The sequence below is a fragment of the Phyllobates terribilis genome, unplaced genomic scaffold (genome assembly GCF_046119375.1).
Source record: "Phyllobates terribilis strain yellow unplaced genomic scaffold, ASM4611937v1 Scaffold_41__1_contigs__length_11206878, whole genome shotgun sequence".
In the NCBI taxonomy this organism is placed as follows: Eukaryota; Metazoa; Chordata; class Amphibia; order Anura; family Dendrobatidae; genus Phyllobates; species Phyllobates terribilis.
In genome coordinates, this window is record NW_027362801.1 from 10,528,337 (window position 1) to 10,547,016 (window position 18,680).

At 44.1% G+C, this 18,680-nt stretch overlaps 1 protein-coding gene across 6 annotated transcripts in view; it reads left to right on the top strand.

Moving 5' to 3' along the window:
* The window catches only part of LOC141191427 (synaptotagmin-7), a 691,596-nt gene that overhangs the window by 282,385 nt on the left and 390,531 nt on the right, over positions 1-18,680 (top strand). For all 6 annotated transcript variants that reach the window (XM_073661312.1, XM_073661311.1, XM_073661313.1 and 3 more), the window contains one exon: positions 17,554-17,657. In XM_073661312.1, coding sequence (XP_073517413.1) covers positions 17,554-17,657 — 104 coding nt within the window. The remainder of the gene's footprint in view (positions 1-17,553; positions 17,658-18,680) is intronic.

Genomic DNA, 18,680 nt, shown 5'->3' on the forward strand with positions numbered 1-18,680 from the left:
AGCATAGTCACAGTCACTGCTGCAGAGATACAGCTGATGCTGCTGTGATCACAGGAAACTGCAGCATAGTCACAGTCACTGCTGCAGAGATACAGCTGATGCTGCTGTGATCACAGGAAACTGCCTGCAGCATAGTCACAGTCACTGCTGCAGAGATACAGCTGAGGCTGCTGTGATCACAGGACACTGCAGCATAGTCACAGTCACTGCTGCAGAGATACAGCTGAGGCTGCTGTGATCACAGGAAACTGCAGCATAGTCACAGTCACTGCTGCAGAGATACAGCTGAGGCTGCTGTGATCACAGGACACTGCAGCATAGTCACAGTCACTGCTGCAGAGATACAGCTGAGGCTGCTGTGATCACAGGACACTGCAGCATAGTCACTGCTGCAGAGATACAGCTGAGGCTGCTGTGATCACAGGACACTGTAGCATAGTCACAGTCATAGCTGCAGAGATACAGCTGAGGCTGCTGTGACCACAGGACACTGCAGCATAGTCACAGTTACTGCTGCAGAGATACAGCTGAGGCTGCTGTGATCACAGGACACTGCAGCATAGTCACTGCTGCAGAGATACAGCTGAGGCCGCTGTGATCACAGGACACTGCAGCATAGTCACAGTCACTGCTGCAGAGATACAGCTGAGGCTGCTGTGATCACAGGACACTGCAGCATAGTCACTGCTGCAGAGATACAGCTGAGGCTGCTGTGATCACAGGACACTGTAGCATAGTCACAGTCATAGCTGCAGAGATACAGCTGAGGCTGCTTTGATCACAGGAAACTGCAGCATAGTCACAGTCACTGCTGCAGAGATACAGCTGAGGCTGCTGTGATCACAGGAAACTGCCTGCAGCATAGTCACAACCACTGCTGCAGAGATACAGCTGAGGCTTCTGTGATCACAGGACACTGCAGCATAGTCACAGTCACTGCTGCAGAGATACAGCTGATGCTGCTGTGATCACAGGACACTGCAGCATAGTCACAGTCACTGCTGCAGAGATACAGCTGATGCTGCTGTGATCACAGGACACTGCAGCATAGTCACAGTCACTGCTGCAGAGATACAACTGAGGCTGTGATCACAGGACACTGCAGCATAGTCACAGTCACTGCTGCAGAGATACAGCTGAGGCGGCTGTGATCACAGGACACTGCAGCATAGTCACAGTCACTGCTGCAGAGATACAGCTGATGTTGCTGTGATCACAGGACACTGCAGCATAGTCACAATCACTGCTGCAGAGATACAGCTGAGGCTGCTGTGATCACAGGGCACTGCAGCATAGTCACAGTCACTGCTGCAGAGATACAGCTGAGGCTGCTGTGATCACAGGAAACTGCAGCATAGTCACAGTCACTGCTGCAGAGATACAGCTGATGCTGCTGTGATCACAGGAAACTGCAGCATAGTCACAGTCACTGCTGCAGACATACAGCTGAGGCTGCTGTGATCACAGGAAACTGCAGCATAGTCACAGTCACTGCTGCAGAGATACCGCTGATGCTGCTGTGATCACAGGACACTGCAGCATAGTCACAATCACTGCTGCAGAGATACAGCTGAGGCTGCTGTGATCACAGGACACTGCAGCATAGTCACAGTCACTGCTGCAGAGATACAGCTGAGGCTGCTGTGATCACAGGACACTGCAACATAGTCACAGTCACTGCTGCTGAGATACAGCTGAGGCTGCTGTGATCACAGGACATCAGTTTAAAGGTTTCTTCTACAGACACACAGACAGCTTGTAATTCCCTGTTGGAATACAATATTCAAGTTATCTTAGTTATATCGCTTTCATTATTTATCTCACTAATGAGGAGTTAAAGAGATGTACTAATTCAAGACTTCTGCTATATTGGCCTATATGACAATAAATGCAGCTAATCAATAAGTTAATAAATAGCACAGAGCAGTCATTTTTTATTTTAGATTAGAAACTTTAAAGGGAATCTGTTAGCAGGTTTTTGCTATGTAATCTTTTTTCCTTCCAGATTTTAACCATTGAGGCATTTTTTCGGATCTACAGCATTTCAGTTCTTTCAGTGTTTTGCAGTGTTTTTCTATCCACTCTGATCCACTACTGTCCGTAGGATGCTAATGGCAGAACCTATGGAGCGACGACATAGACCTTGAGTTTCATTCCACTGCTAGAGATAGTAATTAAGTTAATAATAATATACTCTGCTTAAATATATCCAGATATATGTTACTCATGATCAAACACTCATATGCTGGTTTTGCCAGTGATAACAATGATGACAGAAGCTGCCAAAACAAAAGTTAGGCCATGTTCACACGTTGAGTATTTTTTGAGGGTTTTTTTTCACCTCTGTATTTGTGAGCCAAAATCAGGAGTGGAACAATCAGAGGAAAAGTGTAATAGAAACACGTCACCACTTCTGTACTTATCACCCACTCCTGGTTTTGGCTACAAATACTGAGGAAAAAAAGTCTCCAAACGCTCAACATGTGAACGTAGCCTTAGGGGTCTTGAGCCTTAGTTTGTGATAGTAGTCAGTTCAAATGCTGGTTTGTGAACGTGGCACCTCTGGATGACTACTCCTACCAGAATACAGCTATAAGTGTTAGTTTTGTATATCTGTCTACTTGTAGTTGCCGCATCTTGGTACTGCACATCCGCCTCCTATTGATTTGAATAGGAGGCGGATATGCAGTATCCTGCGGCGGCCACTACAAGTAGACGGAGCAACTCGGCAAGTAAGTACTTCCTGGAGGCGGCCGCTGCCACCAATAACAGCTGATAGGCGGGGGTGCCGGGTGTCGGACCTTGGCTGATCAGACATTGATGACCTAACTTAAGGATAGGCCATCAATGTAAAAATAGTGGACAACCTCTAAGTGTTTTTAAGGTAGACGATTAATCCCTTACCAACACACCTAATGTATAGTTACATGATATGCAGTCTCTCTGCCTTTGATGCTGATTCGCAAGCTGAGCCCTCATCTTTCCCGGCAGATGATGGCTGATTTATTCAGCCATCATCTGCCTCTAACAACCAGGGGTGGAGCGGAGAATAATTATACTGACCTGGTGAATCATATTGGCAGGTCATTTTTACTGTAAAAGGCGCTTTGTAAAGAAAAAAAAATAAAGAAAAAAATGTTTGCGCTTTTTTTGCTGTTTGGGCACAGTTTCCCAGTATATCACATGATAAAATGAATGGTGGCATTTATTCAAATGCACAACTCGTCCAGCAAAAAACAATCCCTCACACGGCTATGTTGACTGGAAAAAAAAAGTTATAGCTTTTGGAATAAGGGGAGGAAAAAACGAAGGCACAAAAAGGAAAAATCGCCCGGTCCTTAAGGGGTTAAAGGCACTGTTATTTATCAATCTTCTTAATGAGGAATTGATTTTGATCACAGCCTACACTTTACCAGGTGCTTCAGATCCAGTGGAGAGGAGACAAAATCCCTTATGACAAGCCCATGTCACCTTCAGTTTGCAAGAGATGTTTGACAGCAGTCAAATGCGCCACCTCCGCACACATGTGCCCAGGGACTGGTGGAATACAAGGGATTTTTTTTTGCTATTTATCTGATTTGTTGATTTGTTAGTATTCCTGCTTTACAAGTAAAACCACAGCTCCACACTTTGGTGCTGATAAGCTGAAAACACAGATCAATAGAAAACGGTAACGTATATCATATGTTTGTTTCACATAGTATTTGGAACTGGAACAAATTTATTGAGGCTGACCAGCAATACCAGACACAGACTATGAGCAAGAGGGGTGCTGTTTCTGGAAACAAGCAATAGCTGTCTTCTAAATAAAGTGAAACCCATTAAAGGGGTTTTCCAGACAAAATACTTATGTCTGTATGAGCCCTTACTGATATTCATCTACTGGCCCCCACCTGAATCCAGTGCACGCACACGCCACTCCATGATCTGCGCTGACGCTGGAAGAAGAGATGTCATTGTTCCACCAAGAGCTGGACCGCTGCGACCTGTGATTGGCTGCAGCAATCAGGTGCCTTGAGCAGTGCGTCATATGTAAAACATCCGATAATGTACTGCTCAACTTGCCTAAACTCTGCAGCCAATCACAGCCTGCAGCGGTGAGGCTGCTGGTAAATGGGTCAGCAAGAACCACGGAACAGCTTGCTGTAGATTCAAGTGGGTGCCAGGAGGTGAATATTAGCTAGTTTGTTATTTTTTTGCAGATCCAAGCCCCTGAGAAGTTGTTCTTCTTGCCTGGACAACCCCTTTAAGAGTTAATTTCTCCACTTTAATAAATAAGTGACAAAAAAGGGGAGAACCCCATGATAACATCCTTCCCTAACAAGCCATAAAACTTAGGTTTTATTAATAGGTTTAAAATACATACGAGGTGAGAGTAAAATAATGTTGTTACACGCACGCCGCTAGGTTCAGATAGGAGCGAGACCGGTTTCATAAATTCTTTTGAATCCTGGGGGAACCGTTACTCGGGGCAACGATAGGCCATGTGCTGCAGCTTCTCTAAGACACACGATAGATTCAATTGCTGACCAGACACATCTGACAAGAGTCTTTTTCAACAGTTTAATAGTGGAATTTAATCTGAAGCACGACCAGTGCAATTCAGGGATATTACAGCAACAATCTTCATTACAGTACAGTCTGAGTTTCTTGAGCAACCGGCTCTCGTAACAATACAGTAGTCTCTTCACAAGGCACAGTATTACAGTCTCTTCAGTTGCATAATTCAGCATAGATTAGATCTCTTAGCAGCACACTTCTATGCATATACAACCACAGGCTTTTCCTTTTACAGGGACTCAATAGTGCACAGCATTCTTTATCCTGCATGGAGTTGGAGGGGGGGGGGGGGGTTGAAGAGGTAGATGATCCCTATGACAGGATTCCTTCCAGTCCTTATCTTCCTGCATGAAAATACCCCACACTGTTAGCTCAGGGAGTCTACCTGACCTGTGTTTAGCTTCCCTCCTGGCCTGAGTTCTGTTCCCTTGCCTGAATTCTGTTCCTGTAGCTTCTGTGAGATGCAGATCATACACCACCTTTCTCTTCGGCTCTAGACAGACAGTAAACAACTTCTCCACAATCCCCTGGGGCTCTGCTAAAACACTCCCTGTCTCCTGTGACTGTGTTAATCCCTCTAGTTGCTGGATGCTTCTGGAGCACAACACTTCCTGTCTCCTGTGCTTGTGTTACTTCTAATAGTTGCTGGATTCTTTTGAAGCAACAGCACTACTTCTGCACATCAGAATGTCCTTAATCTACCTTCAATATATTAGTTATAAGGACAGCTGCCTATATTAACGGATGATGACACCCCAGGGTGTCATCACTATCTGGTGGAATAGGACATACAATATATAGAACACGTCCCCCCAACATGTTTCACCGTGAATGTGGCGTCATCAGGGGATGGGCCAATAGCATGAACCTATTGTCTCATCCCCTGATGACGCCACATTCACGATGAAACCTGTTGGAGGGACATGTGCTATAAATTGTATGTCCTATTACACCAGATAGTGATGATAGTAATTCAGTTGCTTCTCAGATAAATATATAATGTTGGTATCAAAATAGATTTCTAATTGAACATCTGACCAGAGATCACAGACAAAGCAACACCTTCATCCGCAGAACAAAAACAACACATTTTACAGACACATCCGGACCATTCAGGCAAATTACACAACTTTCTAATATGCAAGTAGCATTAATAGTTACAGTCCAATCTAACACCTGAGGATTCACCTGTCATCCCCATTTCAGTTTTGTTAAATGGTGGCAAAGTTTCATTAAGGATACGAGAGAGAGATTGTCATGTTTGTGGAGCTACGTGAATTTCTCATTATATAAACCCTAAGTGCAGGAGCTCAGGGGACACTTTAGTGGGTGCTCGCAATTTACTGTAGAAGACAATGGGGTTAATGGAATGAATTTATTTACAGGCTTATTCCGTATTTATTAGACCAACCTCCCTGTGTGAACAGAGGCTTTGGATCAGAAGAAAATAATAGTATATCAAAGACAGTTTGTTTCTTTTTGAACAGTAGGGGGCACTATTGTTAATCCAGTTTCATTGTACAGTTTCGAACTTGAAATCTATAAAATCTATTGAAAGCTGAGTTCTGATTATTTCTCAAGAGTAAGAGATCATTTCTATAATAGAGTCTTGATTGTTGGTATAAACTAGAGAGCCGAGTCTACAAATGAGCCGTTCATTGTATCCTGCAGAGTTTTTTGTATTTCCTAAAGTTTCCATGCCATAGTGTTTAGGCACAAGCTCAGGTTCCTCCTGTTCCTGCAATATCTGCTGTGTCTTGTATTTGATTAAACACATTTCGCTCAGCGTGTAGAGGAAGGTAATTGTACAAGGTATTGTATTTCTCAAAGTTGTTAACATGGCTTAAAGTTAAAGGGGTATACATGGCAGAATAGAAGCAGACCAAATATGATAAGAGATACTCCCATCAATGTCTTTATCCTCTTAATATATTGTAGTCATCATATTACATAGCACTGTGTACTTACAATTGCTCATTTGACTTTCTACCCAGTTATTTCTTCTCTTTTCTCTGCTCTATGTAGAAACAGGAAGGCTCTTGTCCCTGCATTTATCATCCTCTTCTTCAACTCCTGACCCATCTGCTCTCTCCTCCGCCTGCCAGGGACTTTTGCAGTGACTCATGACTTGTGCAGGGAAAATTGAACTCCTCTTTCTATGTAGAGCTTAGAAGGATTCAGCTAGTCAGTTTTTAATCACGTGATGTCATAAATCTAATGGAAAAGAGAAGAATTAGCTGGGTAGAAAGGCAAAATGAGCAACAGTTAGGACACAGTGCTATATAATATGATTACTGCAATATAGTAAGAGGATAAAAATCTTAAAGTGTAGGTTTTAAGTAAACTATAAATGAAGATTTGGGTGTTTTTAATGGAATTGCAATCCTTGCGAATGATGGACCTCATGGTCCTTGTTTGGGACACTCTATGTGCCAGAATAGAAAAGGCTAGCCATACATCTACATATATTACATGGACAGCCATACATCTACTAAATTTACTAAAAAGAGTTACTGGCCACAGTCATTCTTTGAAACTGCAGGCTTGTGAATCCTCACATTGTGCACTGAGAGGATTCTCTGGTGCCGGCGCCAAGAGAGAAGGGGTTGTGACCGAAAGTATGCGATTTGCATTCATGCAGTCATGTGCAAATTAGACGTGTGTGGCCTCGCTCAATGCAAGTGCATTGAGCGAGGCTGGACACTCTAGTAGGAATGTAGCAGGGAGTATGCAAATTGCACACTTGTGGTCACATGACGGCTCGTTGCTGGCGCCAGTACCAGAAAATCCTCATAGTGCGCAGTATGCACACTTTGAGGACTCCCAAATCTGAAGTCACATAGAGTGACTACAGACTTGCAGTTTAAGACTGGGCAACTCATTTAACAGCAAAATTAGCTGTTTGCTGAGATCTGGACTGAGATCAGTCCCCAGTCTCAAAGAGTTTTTTTTCTGATGTGACTGTACTTTCTGGATGTGGTCCACTACACACTCACATAGAAGATACGAGTGATATAAGTCTCAATCCTATCTTACGGCGCTTATTGGAATTGACATGGATTAGAAATAAAAGTTTGCTCTTTTTTCGCCTTGCAAAAAGTGCCACTCATGTAGATGGGCTATATCTACTATTGTAGCTTATCACAATGTAACTGGGTTGTCCAGGACTGGGGTTCAAGTCTGTAGTCACTCTATGTGACTTCAGATTTGTGAATCCTCACAGCGTGTACAGTGTGAACTGTTAGGATTCTCTGGTTCTTGGGCCAGGAGCAGGTGATCATGCGACTGAAAGTATATGTTATGCATACTCCCGGCCACATTCCAACTAGACATGTCTGGCCTTGCTCAATTCACTTGTATTGAGCAAGGCCGCTCACGTCTACTCGGCATGTGACCGCGTGTATGCAAATCACATATTTACAGTCATACTCCTGGTGTGAGCACCGGACTGTGTACACTGTGAGGATTCACAAGTCTGCAGTCACATTGGGTGACGGGAGACTTGAACCCCAAGCCTGGACAACCTTTTTAAGTAAATAAGACTTGCCTGCAATGCCAATCAGTGTCACAAGACCAGGGACAAGATACCTTTTCTGGGAAAAAAAAAGCAAACCATTTTTGTATTTCTGGACAACCCCCTTTACTCCTGGGTCAGTTTCTGTCTTTCATAAATATTGTACTTACAATTGGGATCTCTATGAAGGTTAAACAACCTATGGGTAATGGTGTAAAGGTAATATTCTCCATGGCTCATGTAAAACGTGGTGTGAAAAAGTGTTTGCCCCTTTCCTGATTTCTTATTCTTTTGCATGTTTGTCACACTTAAAGGTTTCATATCACAAAACAAATTTAAATATTAGACAAAGATAACACAAGTAAACAAAAAATGCAGTTTTTAAATGAAGGTCTTCATTATTAAGGGAAAAAGAAATCCAAACCTACAGGGCCCTGTGTGAAAACGTGATTCCCGGTAAACCTAATAACTGGTTGGGCCGCCCTTAGCAGCAACAACTGTAAACAAGTGTTTGCGATAACTGGCAATGAGTCTTTTACAATGCTCTGGAGGAATTTTAGCCACTCATCTTTGCAAAATTGTTGTAATTCAACCACATTGCAGGGTTTCTGAGCATGAACCGCCCTTTTAAGGTCATGTCACAGCATCTCAATCAGATTAAGGTCAGGACTTTGACTAGACCACTCATGGATCATTGCTCTGCTGCATAACCTAAGTGGGCTTCAGCTTGAGGTCATAAAAAGATGGTAGGGCATTCTCCTTCAGGATTTTTTGGTAGACAGCAGAATTTTTGGTTCCATTTACCACAGCAAGCCTTCCAGTTCCTGAAGCAGTAAAACAGCCCCAGACCATCACTCTACCTCCACCATATTTTACTGTTGGTATGATGTTCCTTTTCTGAAATGCTATGTTACTTCTACACCAGATGTAATAGGACATACACCTTACAAAAAGTTCAACTTTTGTCTTGTCAGTCCACAGAGTATTCTCCCAAAAGTCTTGGCGATCATCAAGATGTTTTCTGGCAAAACTGAGACAAGCCTTTATGTTTTTTTTGCTCATCAATGGTTTTTGTCTTGAAATTCTGCCATGCATGCCATTTTTGCCCAGTCTCTTTCTTATGGTGGAGTCATGAACACTGACCTTAACTGAGGCAAGTGAGGTCTGCAGTTCTTTGGATGTTGTTGTGGGGTCTTTTGTGACCTCTTGGATGAGTCGTCTATGCGCTCTTGGGGTAATTTTGGCCTCTCCTGGGAAGGTTCATCACTGTTCCATGTTTTTGCCATTTGTGGATAATGGCTCTCACTGTGGTTCGCTGGAGTCTTTAGAAATGGGTTTAGAAATGGCTTTATAACCTTTTCCAGACTGATAGATCTCACTTACTTTGTTTCTCATTTGTTCCTGAATTTCTTTGGATCGCAGCATGTTGTCTAGCATTTAAGGATCTTTTAGTCTATTTCACTTTGTCAGGATGGTCCTATTTAAGTGATTTCTTGATTTAGAACTGGTGTGGCAGTAGGCAGTAATAAAGCCCCCGTCTCACATAGCGAGATCGCTAGCGAGATCGCTGCTGAGTCACGGTTTTGGTGACGCAACAGCGACCTCACCAGCGATGTCGCTATGTGTGACACTTTGCAGCGATCAGGCCCCTGCTGTGAGGTCGCTGATCGCTGCAAAATGTCCTGGATCATTTTTTGGTCTTTGCCCTCCCGCTGGTCAGCACACATCGGTGTGTATGACCAGCGGGACCAGCGATCAGGCTGGTAACCATGATAAACAGCGGGTTACTAGGGGCACACGCGCACTTAGTAACCCGCTGTTTATCATGGTTACCAGCCTGCTCCTGCTTCATCAGGCTGGTAACCAGGAGCAGGACATCGTGGAAAGATTCTTTCCACGATGTCGCTGCTCCCCTGATCGCTGGTGAGCCTGCCTGTTTGACAGCTCGCCAGCGATCACATAGCGACGCAGCAACGATCCCTGACAGGTCGTATCGTTGTCGGGATCGCTGTAGCGTCGCTAAGTGTGACGGGGCCTTAAGGCCTGTGTGTGGCTGGGAAATTGAGCTCAGCTTCCCAAAGATGTGATAAACCACAGTTAATTTTTATTTTAATGGGTGAGGGATGGGCAATCACTTTTTCACACAGGGCCCTGTGGGTTTGGATTTCTTTTTCACTTAATAATAAAGAACTTCATTTAAAAACTGCATTTTGTGATTACTTGTGTTATCTTTGTCTAATATTTACATTTGTTTTGTGATCTGAAACATTTAAGTGTGAAAAACATGCAAAAGAATAAGAAACCAGGAAGGGGGCAAACACTTTTTCACACCACTGTAGTAATCAGAGGGCTGGGTCGATGGCTCCTGGTCATTGCCCAAACAGATAGCTATTCCCTGGCAGGTCGTGACAGCCGCTGATCTGACCCTTAATGTGCACACATGCTTAAACACCCACATAAATCTCTGGGTCAGTGGGGTCCAGTTATGGGTGAAGTAGGGGCCTTCACTTTGGACTAAAAAGAAGGGTTGTTTTTTGCTTTTTAATTGTTTAAAGCAGAACATTTGCAATATTTAAGTGTTGTGGAAATATGATAAATATATTATAACAATGTATCAATAAAATATTTACAGGCATAAAATGCACTTAGCTGATAAATGCTGCCGTCTCGTTTGCGGTCTTGGATCACTGGCCTCTTGTTTAACACTGTTACAAAAGAATAATTTTAATGACATGCTTTTAAGAATATACCTTGCTTTCTATCAAGTTTATGGCATGAGATGTTGTTCTATAGAATGAGGAGCAATTTATATATCATAGTGTATAAAGCTAAGCTTAAGAAGACAATGATTGATTAATAGAGGAGACAGTGGAGGAGGAGTGGGAGGAGAGGCATCATAAACATGTTAGAAGGAGGAGAAGGGGAAAGATTGCAATACAAGAGAGGAGTGGAGGTGCGAGATCACTGTGTGACTGAAGACAATACTTGGTGGGGAGAGGGAAGAGGTGCAAAGCATGGAGAGCAGGAGCGTGATGGAACGGGGGAAAGTGCTTTGATTTTGTACGGTTCTGCCAGGAAGTTACAGTGCTTGTGTATATCCATTCTCCAAAGCGCACAGCTCCGTACCGTATAGAGGTGGTTAATAAATATTTTATTATAAAAAAGACTAGGGTGAAAGAGCAGGGCAATATGTCAACCAGAAGAAGGAATGGAAAATTAGAGTTGTGCAGCAGGAGAGTGTCAGGTGGGCAGAGAGCAGCGCAGGGAAGAGATGGAGGCAGCAGAGTGAAAGGAGAGATAAAGAGAGGGGAGTAAAAGGAGAGAGAAGATTGACAGGAGAGATTAGTGAGAAAGAAAAGTGAGAGGAGAGATATAAAGAAGAGAATTAGAGCAGAGATCATGGAAAAACAAGGGTAAGAGGCAAAAGCAGAGAGTGATGAGAGATCATGGAGAGAAGAGAGTGAGAGGAGAGATCATGGACAGAGGAGGATAAGGGTATGTGCACACAATGTCTGTTCTGAATCATGCCTGAAATAATGCCCAGAAAACACTCAAAAGAATGAGCATATGTATTTCTATGTAAGAACGACTTACTGTTCATATGTTCAGGCCTTTGAGCATCTTTTAACTTCTTCAGGTTTTCAAAGATGTCAAAAGATTAAAATAAGTGACCTATTTTTTTGGTGGTTTCTGCTCCGAAGACACTCTATACTTTACTATACAAGTCAATGAAAGAGTTCAACAGAGACCCAAAAGATGCCGGGTGTTTTTTGAGCATTTTGCAATCATTTTTGCTTAAAAAAACACTAGTGGTTTCTACATTGTTGGTAGAGTTATAATAACTTCTGGAAAATGCTAGTAGCAAAAACACTACAGAAATACTGGAAGATGTTCAAAAACATGCTGGCGCTCAAAAACCTCAAAGTCAGGACCTCAGGAAATGACCAAAAAATATAAAAAGCACACTTCAGGACAAAAAAAACGCTGACGTTTCCTAAATAGTCTTCCTCTTCAAAAATGCAGCAGGTTTACACTGGAAAAAGAGGTTAAGTGCAAGAGAAATGGCAAGAGAAGAGTTAGTAGTGTGAGTGGGGAATTGTAGAGAAGAGATGAAAGGAGAGAGAAAGTAGTAGAAATGGGTAGAGCAGAGGGAGAGGTGCGATAACGGGGAGAAGAGGCGAGAGAAGAGCGCTGAATGAGCAGAGTGGGAGGGAAGATGGAGAGAAGGGAGGGAGAGGATAAAACAACGTGATGGAGGAGGAGAGGGGGAGGAAAAGCAGGGTGAGAAATCATTAAAAGAACAGAGTGACAGTTGGAGAGATGAAAGGAAGAGGAAAGAACAGAGTGACAGTTGGAGAGAAGAAAGGAAGAGGAAAGAACAGAGTGACAGGTGGGGAGAAGAAAGGAAGAGGAAAGAACAGAGTGACAGGTGGAGAGAAAATAGGAAGAGGAAAGAACAGAGTGAGGTGGGGAGAAGAAAGGAAGAGGAAAGAGCAGAGTGAGGTAGAAAGAAGAGGAAAGAGTAGAGTGAGGTAGAAAGAAGAAAATAAGAGGAAAGAGTAGAGTGAGGTGGAGAGAAGAAAAGAAGAGGAAAGAGCAGAATGAGGTGGAGAGAAGAAAAGAAGAGGAAAGACCATAGTGAGAGGTAGAGAGAAGAAAGGAAGAGGAAAGAGCAGAGTGAGGTGGAGAGAAGAAAAGAAGAGGAAAGAGCAGAATGAGGTGGAGAGAAGAAAAGAAGAGGAAAGAGCAGAGTGAGAGGTAGAGAGAAGAAAGGAAGAGGAAAGAGCAGAGTGAGAGGTGGAGAGAAGAAAGGAAAAGGAAAGAGCAGAGTGAGGTGGAGAGAAGAAAAGAAGAGGAAAGAGCTTAGTGAGGTGGAGAGAAGAAAAGAAGAGGAAAGAGCAGAGTGAGAGGTGGAGAGAAGAAAGGAAAAGGAAAGAGCAGAGTGAGGTAGAAAGAAGAAAAGAGGAAAGAGTAGAGTGAAGTGGAGAGAAGAAAGGAAGAAGAAAGAGCAGAGCGAGGTGGAGAGAAGAAAAAAAGAGGAAAGAGCAGAGTGAGGTGGAGAGAAGAAAGGAAGAGGAAAGAGCAGAGTGAGAAAACTGTAAGAGGAAAGAGCAGAATGAGATGAAAGATGGAGATGGGAGAAGAGATTATGGAGAGCCCAGAGTGAGAATAGAGATGAAAAGAGCAGAGTGAGAGATTATCGGACAAAAGAAAGGAGAGATGGAAAGGAGACAATGAGAGCAGAAATGGAGAGTAGAGAGGGAAAAGAAATGGAAAGTAGAGAGAGAAAAGTTGAAGTGTGCAGAGTGTTCCATGGTGGAAAGAAATGAGACGGGAGAAGAAAAGTGTATTGAGAGAATCTAGAACTGTACCAGAGGGGAGATAAAATATCATGAAAGTCGGAGGATAGAACAGAGTGACAGAAGAGAGTAAAAAAAGAATTTAAAATGAAAGATGAATAGTCGAGTGAGAGGAAAGAGGAGTGTGAAAGAACAGCTGGAGACAACAGTCTGAAACCAGAGCAGAGAAGAGATGGAAATGGCAAAGTGAGAGGAGAGATGGAGAGCAGTGTTAGAAAAGAGATGGGAGTAATAATGCGAGTGGAGAGTTGGAGAGACGAGTGTGTGATGAAGCATGGAGTAGCTGAGTACAAGGTGAGATAGAAATGTAATTATACTATTGGACCTTGAAAAATGACTGAGCATTAATTGTTTAAACATTTTCTTATGATCCCCTTGTCCAGGGACCGCAGGATAATGCAGTGTAGTGCAGCAAGGCATGTATACATGATACGTGTGCTCATGCCTACATGTCTGCATTCACATTAATAGCAGGCTCAGTGAATTATCTGCTCCAAACTGCACATAGTAACCTAAGGGATAGGTTTACACCACCGATTTCTCTACATCCGAGAAAGACGGTCCAATTATTCTGACCAGAGTTTGATCAAAGAGGCATCAGTTTTTCTCAGACGTGGAGATAAAAAAAACATTTCTCCATTCTGTCAGTCCATGAAAATCAGAACGCACTCAGATGTCGGTCAGATTTTTTTCATGGACTCATAGACTTGCATTGTCGATTTTGATTTTGATCTGACTTTCGGATCACAATCGAACATGTCACCATTTTTTCCCCCAGACCACTCAGTCTTGATCCAAGGAAAAAATTGTACGTGTGCAGACCCCCATAGAGTATCATAGGTGCGAGTGCTGTCTATGAAAACAACGGATAGCTCTCATTCGAGAAAACTGATCGTGTGCACGAGCCCTAGTGCTGAATATATCCTCTGCAGAATCCTACATGATCTTTACCAACATGTTACTTCGCAAAGCTACAACAGTATCTCAATAAGAGAGCCGGCCACAGTGCCTCTATAACAGTGCTGACCACACTGCCTCCACAGGAGTGCTGGCCATAGTGCCTCTATAACAGTGCCGACCACACTGCCTCCACAGGAGTGCCGGCCACATTGCCTCTATAACAGTGCTGACCACACAGCCTCCATAGGAATGCCGGCCACAGTGCCTCTATAACAGTGCCGGCCACAGTGCCTCCATAGGAGTGCCGGCCACAGTGCCTCTATAACAGTGCTGGCCACAGTGCCTCTATAAAAGTGCCGGCCACAGTGCCTTTATAACAGTGCCAGCCACAGTGCCTATATAACAGTGCTGACCACACTACCTCCATAGAAGTGCTGGCCACAGTGTAAGGTGCCCCAGCGAGGTAGTCATGGGCGAGCTGTGGCCCCTGCTCGCTCTGGCACCCTACCGACAATATGTGTCCTCCCTCTGATGTGCTGCAGTGTATGTGGTGCTTTCCACTTACTTCAGACCAGCCGATCGCATCTGTCTCCAGGCATTTCTCTTCGGGAACTAGGGCAGCAATAAACTCAGAGGACGCGAGGTTCATAACAATAATTGGGACTTTACTTGGGGAATAGGAATATGCACCCACTGGTACTTGACACAACTTCAGCCTTGGTTCCTTCTTTAAGTGGAGCATCTCAGTTGCTCTATTCTCTAGCCATAGAGAATATTCCTCACCAATGACAGTATATCCGGATCCTAGTTCTCCCCACATCTTAGGTTTGAGTCCTGACTTCTTCTGCAGCCTGAAGACAGAATGTGTCTACAGGTTCTCAATGACTCTCTTGTGTTTCCCCGGCCAGCTAAGGGGACTCTTGTGGAGGGATTCTTCTTTTTGTGGATCCACTGTCTTGGGTAGGGGGCTCACATCTGCCCTAGCAGCCACTATATTGAGGCTGCCCGTACTGTCCCAAGTACTATCTCTCACTGAACTGTCACTTCCTGCTTCTGGAAACTAACCAGAGATTACCTAAAGTGCACACCTTCTATGGGCTGTCCTCACACACAGGTAACTCCCTCATTGCCATAAATGCCTGCAATGCTATTGGCAAACTTAAACTGTCATCCTCATTCGGGACAGTGGCATATTGTAACTGGTTACCAATACTACAGCCCACAAGGAAACATATTAGAAACAAAGCCTTATTCACATTCTATGCTCAACCATAGCACTGGGTTCCTGTTTCCTCTACTGGCCTGGATTATCCAGTTAACCCCTTAACTGGACCTAACTGCAGCCCAGAGAGATCTACAGTAACTGTCGGGAACATTCTCTTTAACCGTTTTAGTGCCAGAGGGAGGCTACTTCCTTCCCCACTACTACTCTATAACAGTGCAGGCCACAGTTCCTCTATAACAGTGCCGGACACAGTTCCTCTATAACAGAGCTGGCCACCATGCCTTTATAGCAGAGCCGGCCACAGTTTATTATTATTATCATTATTTATTATTATAGCGCCATTTATTTCATGGCGCTTTACATGTGATAGGGATATACATAACAAAAGCATTTACATAATCTTAACAAAACGAGTCAGCGACTGGTACAGGAGGAGCGAGGACCCTGCCCGCGAGGGCTCACAGTCTACAAGGGATGGGTGAGGATACAGTAGGTGAGGGTAGAGCTGGTCGTGCAGTGGTGTTTATTGCAGGTTGTAGGCTTGTCGGAAGAGACAGTTCCTCTATAACAGTGCCGACCACACTGCTTCCATAGGAGTGCCGGCCACAGTGCCTGTATAACAGTGCCGGCCACACTGCCTTCATAGGAGTGCCAGCCACAGTGCCACTATAACAGTACCGGCCACTCTGCCTCCATAGGAGTGCCGGCCACAGTTCCTCTATAACAGTGCTGGCCACAGTGCCTCTATAATAGTGCTGGCCACAGTGCTTCTATAACAGTGCCGGCCACAGTGCCTTTATAACAGTGCCAGCCACAGTGCCTGTATAACAGTGCTGACCACACTGCCTTCATAGAAGTTCCGGCCACAGTGCCTCTATAGGAGTGCCAGCCACAGTGCCTCTATAACAGTGCTGGGCACAGTGCCTCTATAACAGTGCTGGCCACAGTGCCTGTATAACAGTGCCGGCCACAGTGCCTCTATAACAGTGCCAACCACGCTGGAGTAGTAGTCTGCGCTGCTGTGCCAGATTCAAGAAATCCGAAGGATGTGATGAAGGGATTAAACCATGTGGTTCATTCTCAACGCGTTTCGAAGTTGAACCCACTTCTTCATTAGGAGAACCACAATATTAACGTAGCATGGACAAACTTAAATAGTTTACAATTTCAAAAAAAAGCACCAAAACAAGCAGAACAAGCCTCTGAATGGTACATGAGACTGAACACTTGTATGTATCAATAAAGTTTGGGAAACAGAAAAAAAGCTTAACATTTTGGGCGCGAGGATCTGACATTTTGCAGTCATATTATATTTGTTATTATACAGTTCAGCCAAAAGTTTTGTAGAAATCATGGGAAATAGTGATGGTCAGGAGGATGAGAAGTAAGGAGAGCAATATGTGAGAGGAGCAGGAAGACAAATGAGAGATGCAACATTAGAAAGAGAGGAAGATACTCAGAGGGGGGCTGTAGTGTCGGAGGGGGGCTGTAGTGTCGCACGCCTCTTGCTTACTAACAGGCCTCCAGCTGGCTACTGTGTTACTCGGCCATATGTCTGCCCTGTTCCTTGTCTAATAAATATTCAGAAAGCAGAGGGGGTACAGGGTGTTACAAATGGATTGTTAACCTGTTCATGGGCTCAGTTTTTCGCCTGCTTGATATTTTGTCTTTCGTTAATCATTGGCCAGTAGCAGCATCAGCCATCGAATACTTGTTCTTTCATGGCAGTAATATAGACGGGCAATGCAGACTAAGGATTCATGCCGAATGATCAGGTACCATCACAATCCCGGGAATCATGTCAAGGTTAAATAGTTTGTTTTTCCAATTGCATCCTGCATTATCTGCTTTTCGTTCATTTGCCTTAATACAAGATGTTACAATTCCTGACATTCTCTCCGGCTTTTTTTCGGTCCCCATTTACCATCTTGTCTCTTATACTTTCTGTATATTTCAACTCAATTCCTTCATTATCTCTTTCTTTTCTCTCTCAGGAGCTCCAACCAGCGAGATAATTATAGTCTCCGGTGTCCTCGCCCTCAGCCTGAGCATCACTATTGTAATGTGTGGGCTCTGCCAGTGGTGCCAGCGAAAACTGGTAAGTAAGCAGTATCCGTCTTTATCCTTTTTCTTATTACTTTATGTTTGCAAATTATTTGATGAGTATGCATTCATAAAAGATGATCAGAGATGACAGGAGGAGAAACCACATCATGTACATATTCCCCCATCACGTCTCTGATTATTTTTGTATTTTCAAGCAGGACCGGTGATTAGATAACAAATTAATCACTTATGTTACAAGCTACATGGTCAGTTAGGTGTGTGTCTATAGGGTGCAGTGATGGAAGTTGTCCTTAGCCCCTGGTGCCTAAGGGGGTCCCTGTAGTACATAAAAACACCAGTACTTTAAGTTAAACAAGGCACTGGAGGTCCTATTACATTGGGGTCCAAGAGTGTCAAGTCGTTTAATCTATAGAGAGGACCCAAATGAAAACTACCTAGAAATTTCAAAGCCATATTATCCTGGTATGAGTTTGTAACCAGAAGATTTTCATCAAAACCTTCCTCAATGGTATCCTGGACCGGGCAGTGTTTGGGAATGGAGAGATTTCACGTACCTGACGCTGTACCACCGGTGCGGCTTCAGGCTACAGGGACCGCCAGGTGCTGTTTCACGTTCAAACCATGGCCACATAAGGGCCAGAGGTTCAGGTTCAGGCTCACTACACAGGATAATAGAACGAGGGACCTGGCATCCTTCAGTTGCACACACACTACTATTACAGGATGCCTGAGGGTGCCTTTTATACTAGATGCCTCCCAGCTATTGGCTGGGGGCTTTTACAGTGTCCGCATGCTGCCTCTATAAGAGCAGGGGAGCACGCGCACTAGGTGCACCACTGGAAGTTAGTGCGCAGGAAGTAGGGAGATGTGCCAGAGACAGGGAGATGACCGTGCGGCCATGGCAGCGAGTATGTCAGCGTCCCTGCATGGAGGCGGAAGGGGACCCATGCAGAGGTGCCGGCATTAGCATTACAGGCACTTTCCCCATTAGAGAGGTGCCTGAGCAACCTGAGTCTGTACTGTCTGACCCTGTTTCAGTATTCAAATCCAGACT